Raw genomic sequence first — 9,295 nt, 5'->3', positions numbered from 1 at the left:
GACCTGAAGACTGGGACCATGGCCTTAGGTTAATATTTGTTGAGAAGCATAGTGAAGTAGGTCTCTACACAAGTGGTCCCCATCTTCTTGTAGAAGTCGTTGCGTTTGAATCCCCTCCCTCCTTCGTTAACCGCCCGCCCGCCCGTCTGAATACGATGACAAGGGACCGTTGTGCGTTAGCCTGATTAGTGTGTTTCCCGTGTTCGTTAGAGCAATACACTCCTCCGCACCTCCTCTTTTTATCATCACAAGTGGAGGGGAGAATAGAAAGGAGCCGGGCACCTGTTGTTCTGGGATGAGCGGCGTTGTGACATGAGGACGGACGATCGACCATCTCTCTCGAAGGTGAGTAGCCACGCTCCACACTCAGCTCTCACATTTGCTAGAAGGAGAACAATGCCGCTTGTGCCAGAAGTGTTTTGGGGAAAATAAATCAATAACTGAATTAACCTAGAATTTCTCTCCATTGACTGGAGTAGTCATTGAAGTCAGTCATGACTGCAGTTTAACTATTGCTACATGGTAAAATATGGCACATTCACACACACATTCACGTAAAACAGTTAAACCTATTAAAGTAGGAAGAATATCTTTTTCTGGTTTTTCACACATTTCACTCACATTTGATTACTGTTTTTTGTGTTGGTTAAACCATCTTGGATGGCTGTCTTATACACAAGTGGTATTGGTTTGTCTGCACTGTATTCAACTGAATATGTGTTTTTCCTTCTCAGTGTCGCATAACATGCAGAATTTGACAAATGCGTTCTTTGACAATATTATTTTGGGCCCGACAGAACTAATGTTGATATCAGTTTCCAAAAATCAACAATAGAATCCAAAGGCACATATTTTTTCTGCCAGTGATCTGACCCACGGTGAATATCTAGCCTCTATAAACTGTAATGAATCTGTCAGCACTGGCTGTAATAAAATATAACCCAGACATGTATCAAATGATAAATATATGAACAAATCATTTTAATGCATTACTAAACCAACACACTACCTTTCTGACACAAACGTGGGTGTATCAGGTGATACTATGTAAATGATAAATTGTAGACAATTAGCCCAAAGAACAACCTCTCACTTCCAGTTCAAAATCATTCTCAAAAAGTGAAGTCAAGACATACTTGGAATGTCTTATGGTGGAGCGAATCGTTAAGATTGACTAAAATAATCTGCTTACTTTGGATAATGCCATAGAAGTGCTTGTACAGAAATAACACAACTCACAATTGTGATAATTGGCATACTCTACTCGAAGGACTTATTCACAAAGTACAATGTTGATGTAAAGATTTTTAGGGCACAGCTTGTCCAATGGGGTTGCCAATGGGCAGTGCAGTGTTTTTGAAACACTGTCCTCTACTGAATGACCCCTGGTTTAGAATATGTGGATAGGGCAGAGGGCATTAACAGAAATCTGTCAGTTTCAGTAATGATTTTATAAGAGGAAGCCATAGAGGACATCCAAAATCAGCTTCTCCCAGAGGGCTTAGAATGTTTTTACGATAGCAACTTTCTACTCCGGTGGATTTGAATGAGCTTTTGGCTATTATGTATTTTTTCTGGGGGTTTGCAGAATGAGTGTTTCACTGCTACCATAAATAGTAAATATGTTTTATCTTTTGTGGTTGGCACTCGCTCGGCAAGCCATACATATCACACTGACCAAAGGCCATTAACATTTGTTCTCCTCATTGAGTCTGGATTTAATCTCCTTCCTGATGGAGGTAGAGTATCAGATGTGAACACATTGATTCTGATTGATCTAAGAAGCCAAAGGATTAGGCCAAAGCCTGTTTATACCTGGGTTAACCCTGAGGTGTATTTTCCCTTTATTTCCTGATTTGTGCCAAGGAACTATAGTGTATACATGTTAGCTAATAAATATGTATACACATTTGTATATTTTACAATATTCAAAATACTTTTGCAGTCTGATTGGTAATTTATTAAAATCCTATGCATTTAAAAAAAGCAGTAAAACTGTAAACAAAAACATGAGGCTTTTAGCGCTCATCCCTTAAAAAGATTGTTTGCAGAATTTGTGCATGACAAGACATATTTTGCAAGATATTTATTATAAATGGTCAAATTATTACTTTTCAAGACCCATATTTGACTTTATTCCTATTTGCATGCAGTGCTGTGCAAAGGTCTTAAGCACCTGAAAGTCAAACTAAAGCCATTTATTTGGCTACCTGGAGATAAAAACACTTACTACCCAAATAAATGTCTTAGTTTCGAATTTCAGGTGCCTAAGACTTTTGCACAGTACTATACTTCAGTGATTGTACCCCTTTGATAGGAAATGCAAAAGTAATTATATCAGTGTGCTTGGTTTAGATAGGATAATAAGTTGAAGACAATCCCTTTTTATTCTGCTCCCTTTGATGTCACCAGAAATGACGTCTTGATTGTCAGTTTCAGAGTGAATTCAAGCAGTTCCGGCGCAATGTGATATGGCAAGGATAAATGTTTCTGGCCGTTTAAAATGAACTACAGACAGTTCCGTTCCACAAATAGCTTAAAAGACATGCCCTGTCTTTCTACTTCCCTCGCTTCTTTTCTCTCTCCCCAATGAAGATTCCTTCAAATCTATGTGTATTAGAAATATATCCAGTTGCCCCCCTCTTCCCAGCACCTCAGGCACCCACCCCACACAGTATGAGTGGAAATAATAACTCTCTCAGTTTAGATGCTGTTTTGGATCCTCTGTTTCTTCTGGTTCCCTGGTCTTAAGAACGGATGTGTGAACAGACACAGTGAGACAAACAGACATTACAGTGTGCAGCGTTCAAAGAAGGAGGTCAAAACACCAAAACAAAGAAATGAACAGTGTGGGTGTGTGGGTGTGTAGCTGTGTGTATAAGGTTGAGTAATCATACCGACATTCTCTAGTCACATTGATATACCAATATACCAGTGTATTTCCACTGCAACCATTACTAAATGATAACCCATTAGTGTAAAACCTTATTTCAATGTACCTTGTTTTCTAGGTGAATTATATTTAGGCATAATTGCATTATATTCGATAAATAAGCATTTATAATAATAAATTCTCTTCAGATTTCACTAGATGTGAAAAGGGATAAACGCAACAACCATGTCTCTGACAACAACTGTCAACTCTCATGGGAATGATGACGACACTGATGACTAAGACGACCAGAATAGAAAACTGCAACATTAGTTGTGGTGATGTTGAGGAAGAGTTACAGCTAAAAATGTTGCCAATTGTTTTGACAGTGAGGATGATGAGAGCATTTGTGATACAACTTGTCAGTGTTATATCCTCGTTGCCCCTGTCACACAGTAGCCTCAAAACAAAGAAACAAGCTGCTGCTTTCATACCGCTATTTACAGATCATGTTTACCGTGCGTGAAAATGACTGTGAGATCACTATTAACACTGCCACAGCAATCAAACTAACAATGATTTTAATGAACTCTTCAGTCTTGACATTAGGACAGTTTGTGGACAAGTGATTTCTGAACATTGACACTACACAGTGGGCAACTTCTGACGGTTGACAACGTTAACTCCTCAACCAGATAGGAAATCCTCAGAACACAATGCTAATGTCACTTTTAACATGTTTAAGTTCCTTTGTGCCACGGTAAAATAATTCCCCATAGGGTGCAGTAAGGTAGACCTGAGTGTCTGTCACTATGGATGATTATGCTTTCTGCAAGATAGTTCCACTCCAACAGAATTCATGACAGCCATATCCTGGGGGAATATTCCAGAAGGCACTGCTGGGAAAAGACAGCCCAGGAAAAGTTATTTCTTTTGAATTGTTATACAGTTTTCCATCATAGCGACCTGTGTCAAACGACCAGGTGTCCCCCATTTTAATTCAGGGGTCCCCATTTTAATTTGTCCCATGAAATATCTAACCCTTAGAAAGAAAAAGGCAATCAAATGCTTTAGTATAATCAGAATTGTATGTAAAAGTTGTCTATTCCAGTATGAAAACTCTGCTGTCCTTTTATAAGCAAGCCTTCTTTTGCCAAGGTTCCTGGCTGCACTGATCTCATCAAACATTGATTAATTTACGTGTCAGGAAAAAACACAAAGTTTAGTGCTTTTAATAATGACAAAGTTCCTATGAGATGGAAGAAACCCAGTCAATCAACAAAATTGTGGTTGATTTGTGTTGGTCGTACTATGTAGTTTACAGAATTCTCCCCAGACTTTTGTTTTCTGCTTTGGCAAGTTTCTCACTCTACTGCTAAATGATGACAAAGGAAATCCATCCCTTTCATTCTTGTCGTGTTTACCTCGACAGATCAAGATCCAGCCATGGATAACAGTAGCTTGGGCTGGTCAGCGGATATCGACGTGGTTTCCAACACGTCTTCGTCTCCCCGCGGCTCCGTCGAGGACCTCTGCGCTACCTCGGCAAGGCGCCGGGCCTCCCGCGTGACCCTGTATGCCTTCCTCACGGCAGGGATAGTGTGCACGGTGGTGGGCAACTTCCTGGTGGTCCTGGCCATAGCCTACTTCAAGCAACTGCAGTCCCCCACCAACTCGTTCGTCACATCGTTGGCGGTGGCCGACTGCCTGGTGGGGTTGGTGGTCATGCCGTATAGCATGGTGCGCACCGCTGAGGGCTGCTGGCTTTTCGGCGCCGTCTTCTGTCGGATACACTCCAGCCTGGATGTCATGCTGTGCACGGCGTCAATCTTTCACCTCAGCTGCATCGCCTTCGACCGCTACTACGCCGTTTGTAACCCCTTGGTCTACCACCAGAAGATGTCCCAGGGCCGGGTCGCCCTGCTCATCGTGGCCTGCTGGGCCGTCCCGCTGTTCATTTCCTTCGGCCCCATCATGCTGGGACTCCACGAGGCAGTGGCGCCCGCGGCGCCGGACAACACGTGCGTCTTCCTGGTCAACCGTGTCTATGCCGTCGCGGCCTCGCTGGTGGCCTTCTACCTGCCCATGGGCGTCATGCTGGCGGCCTACTGGAAGATCTACAGGGCGGCCAAACGGCAGGCCATGCAAATCAGCGCCATGGAGAGCCAGTTCTCGGCGGGGGTGGGCAAAGACTCCAGCAAGGAGCAGAGGCACCGCAACGCCATGAGGAGGGAGCGCAAAGCGGCTCAGACCCTGGGAATCATCATGGGAGTTTTTCTCCTCTTCTGGCTTCCCTTCTTCACCGTCAACATCGTGGATCCCTTCGTGGACCACGGCACCGCGGCGGAGGTGTGGGAGGTCTTCCTGTGGCTGGGATACGTCAACTCGTCACTTAATCCTTTCCTGTACGGGCTCTTCAACAGATCCTTCCGGAGGGCATTCGTCATGATTATGGGATGTCGGATATGCGCACAAAGCTTGTCGCCAGGAATGGATTTATCAAAAGAGGGCAATGAACACACTAACAAATAAATGACTAGAGACTGTGTGTTACTCATGCAGGTACCCTGTATGTGCGTTTGTGTTTTTCCCCTCCTGTCGTTTCCCCAGGTGTCCCTTATGTTCCTGATTGTGCTCGTTGGTGTTTCCCACCTGGCAGTCATGAGTGCATTGCCTAACTGCTGAGCTGGACCAATCAGTGGACACCCCTCCTAATTGCACAGCTCAGCCTCTTTTCCCTAACCCCTTTACCGTGTGTTTATTATAAACGTTTTATGTTTGATGGTAGTTTTGGTTGTCTGTGTCATTTGTTCTTGCTGTTCATGTACACTACACTAATATGCATGAGTTTAATGTTATGGGTCTCTGTACCATCCACCCTAGACTGCTAGAGCCACAGGGTTCGTAACACTGTGCAATGTGGATGTCGCGTGCGATGGATGAAGTGGTTCTTGTTGTTTAGAGAGTATTTAGCTGCTGAAAATATTGATGTTAAAAGAATATGTGAATTTCAGAGAAACAAAACTTTAAATAAATATGAGAATAAACTGCACAACGTCAACTGACAGGGTACAAATAAACTTGCACTTTGCAATTCAATTTTGTAAAAAAAAAAGCCTGCAATAACAAAGTGGCTGTTTTTCAACCTAGTTTTCATAAATGTTGTTCTAGCTTTGTAAATACATTTCCCTTTTATTATAATTTCCAATGACCTCAAAGATGCAAAATAAATAAAAATGCTTGATTGTATGACTGTAGTGTTTGTGATGGCTTTGTTATGATGGTTGATCATCATCAACGTATGTAATAATAATGTACACAAGAAGTTGAAATTGTCTGGTACCTTATTCACATTAGAGTAAAAATACTTTCTATCCTATTTTTCTGCTCTTCTACAGTATGTTGGTGAAAGAAATCTTCGTGAATTGGTTCAGCTTGCATATAATAAGAACAGAGTTCCTTGTATGATGCATCCCCCTAAAATGAAACTCATTCCACTAAAAAAGTATAATAAATCAGTAAACAAATATACAACCACAATCACGGTATAAACACTTGGGCTTAGATTACCTCCCGGGACATATTTGTTGGAGGAAGTAGCCAGAGCTGAAATAGATTGTGAAATATGGTTATTTTTTGATTAAATGGTGCACATGAAATGATTACTGTCTGTGGCTGGACAGACAGGGTCATCCACTGGCACCAGTATGTCCAGCCATGCCAACTAAAAATAATAAGGAAGAGAATGGTCTTTAGGTCCGTGCCAAGGAGAGAGGAGAAAAAACAACAGAGAGAGTGAGGGGGGAGAAGACAGGGAGTTTTAAGAGAAGTAAAGGGTGGAAGTGAATAACAAATTGAAGATAAACAAGAAAGAGAAAAAAAGAATAATAAAAAAAAGAAAAAATGCTACTCCTGTGTATAAAAAAAACGTAAATGTTCTTTCAACTTTCGGTTTTAATGAGTTTAGTCAACAAAGACAAAAATCAATAAAACAAAGCTTAGCCGACTTTGAAAACGGCCAACAACAGCAACAGGATACCTAGTTAAACTATTTTAGGATTTGAGGATTTACTTTTTTTTTATGAGATATGCCTGGTAAAACCAGGGGGAGTTGAGAGATGGATGGGATAACAGAATGTGACTTGAAGCCTAGCTTTGTCATGCTGAGTGCTTCGTGTTTACTCCCGGAGAGATTCACAGCTCACAAACACCTCTGGTGGATTAGTCACACGAAGGTGAGGTAGGATTCCTTTTCTCAAGCTTTCCATTGAGGCACAGGCTCTTGGCATTTGGTCTGTGTGAAAGAGAAGAGAAGAAGAATAGGGAAACACGTTGTGTCACGGTCATGGACAATGATGTGCAACTCAAACTGTTGAATTATTTCAAGGGTTGTTCTTTTAACCTAGAAGGATGTCATCGCAGCAGGAAACATCAGACTCAAAAAGTGCCAGCATTATTTAGTAATTTCGGGGGAGAATAATATGAATGGGTAATTCACACCCAGCAGAATGATATGAGGGATAGTTGAAGAGTATGGAAGATGTGTTCCTATTGCTCATACGGCCTCTTATGGCTGCTATTTTAACCTGCAAGAATGATCTAAAACAAACTCTTATGGAAGAGTAAAGGCATTGGCTGTTTAATGTTATGACACACTCCCACCTGTTGCATGGTTTGAAATGAACAGATGGCGTATCGCTAGAGTAGCAGATTTTGGCTTTATAATGACATGGAAGCAGCTGAACTGGTAAGTTTAAGACAAAGTGGTTAATGGGGTCAGGTTTGGGAAAGTCCATCACCCCTCTGAAAAATGAGTGCCTTGCAATGCAATATAGCGCTCAGTCATTGGAGGCAATGTTTACAACATATATGGCCCTGCCTCATCCTAGTCCACCACGCCCTAGTTACCCACAAGCCAACTTGGTAGTAATAGCGCTTACCGTTGCTCCCTAGTGGACGTATTTCTTATCATGGTCCGCTCGTCCAATTCCTCCCTCAATATAACTCTTTGGCCTTTCGCCCTCTCCTGTCAAAAGCTTCTGCCAGGAACAGTTGCATACATTGCCACTGATTTGTTCTCCGCTCCATAAGGGTTTTGGCTGGCCGCTTAACAGCACAGCAGGCGTTCATGCCCTCTTCATGACCTTATCATATTTGTGGTATTCTTACTAAAGGCTCTGTGGTTTCAAAAAGAAAGCCCAGGTTTTGTTGCCTCCATTGTGTGGCCAAGGAAATGTGTTTGGCAGAACCAAGCATGGACAAGTGTGATAATACTGGGCTGTGGTGGTGAGTATCATTTCTCGGTTAAGGAATGCCTTCTGAGTGAAGTGCGATTGTGCAATGAATCAATTCCCATTGCAATCCTTCTAACTGACAACATTTGGCTAATAGGTTGAGACTACAAAACTCAGTTTTTCACACATACAGCCTTTGGAGAAGAGAACTGGGTTGTCGGCTCAATCCCGCCCCGTATGACACTTTGATTCCTCTCCTCGTGGAAATGACTCCCTGATGCTTCATATTCATTACTGGAACCAGACACAGATGCAATCTTTGATGAGGTCATGGAAATGGCGCAGATAGTGCCACCTGCTGGGAATGACACGTAAGGCAGAGTATTTCATTGAACTGCATATCCCCTGTTGTCGGTTGGCTTTGTTTCGGTGATTGGTTCATTCCTAGCCACCACACAATACCTGATACAGTCAAGTAAGGTCTCACTCATATACAGGAAGAGGTCTCAGGAGATTGTAGCTTGAGGCTATTCTCATGTCAGTCCGTTTCTGTAATATGCAATGACTGATCCCTCTGAATGACCATGGTGAAGTTGTGGTCAGTCAGTTTCTGTAATATACAATGACTGATCCCTCTGAATGACCGTGGTGAAGTTGTGGTCAGTCAGTTTCTGTAATATACAATGACTGATCCCTCTGAATGACCATGGTGAAGTTGTGGTCAGTCAGTTTCTGTAATATACAATGACTGATCCCTCTGAATGACCATGGTGAAGTTGTGGTCAGTCAGTTTCTGTAATATACAATGACTGATCCCTCTGAATGACCATGGTGAAGTTGTGGTCAGTCAGTTTCTGTAATATATAATGACTGATCCCTCTGAATGACCGTGGTGAAGTTGTGGTCAGTCAGTTTCTGTAATATACAATGACTGATCCCTCTGAATGACCGTGGTGAAGTTGTGGTCAGTCAGTTTCTGTAATATACAATGACTGATCCCTCTGAATGACCATGGTGAAGTTGTGGTCACTTGATCCACTAGACGGCTGGAGAGGTAGGTGGAATCAGTCAATGAAGTCCCACCCATTTCACTACAATGAAATGAGGTTTACCTCGAATCCCCTAGTTCCTCGGTTTAATGAACAAAAGCCACCAGTTCCAGGAAAGACACAGAGAAGGATTTGTTTTC

General features: G+C 42.2%; 1 protein-coding gene across 1 annotated transcript; it reads left to right on the top strand.

Annotated features, from left to right (window-relative positions):
• The first annotated feature begins 205 nt into the window (after nt 1-205).
• LOC105021074 (5-hydroxytryptamine receptor 4) lies at nt 206-5,476 on the top strand. Its single transcript, XM_034291232.1, has 2 exons — nt 206-345; nt 4,305-5,476. Exon 2 carries the CDS (start codon nt 4,319-4,321, stop codon nt 5,402-5,404), a length of 1,086 nt encoding a protein of 361 aa, XP_034147123.1. The 5' UTR covers nt 206-345; nt 4,305-4,318; the 3' UTR covers nt 5,405-5,476.
• Nucleotides 5,477-9,295: the final 3,819 nt, after the last annotated feature.

This window comes from Esox lucius, chromosome 25, assembly GCF_011004845.1.
Source record: "Esox lucius isolate fEsoLuc1 chromosome 25, fEsoLuc1.pri, whole genome shotgun sequence".
Lineage (NCBI taxonomy): Eukaryota > Metazoa > Chordata > Actinopteri > Esociformes > Esocidae > Esox > Esox lucius.
Note: the sequence above shows the minus strand (reverse complement) of the source record. Positions and strands in the feature narration are given on the sequence as shown.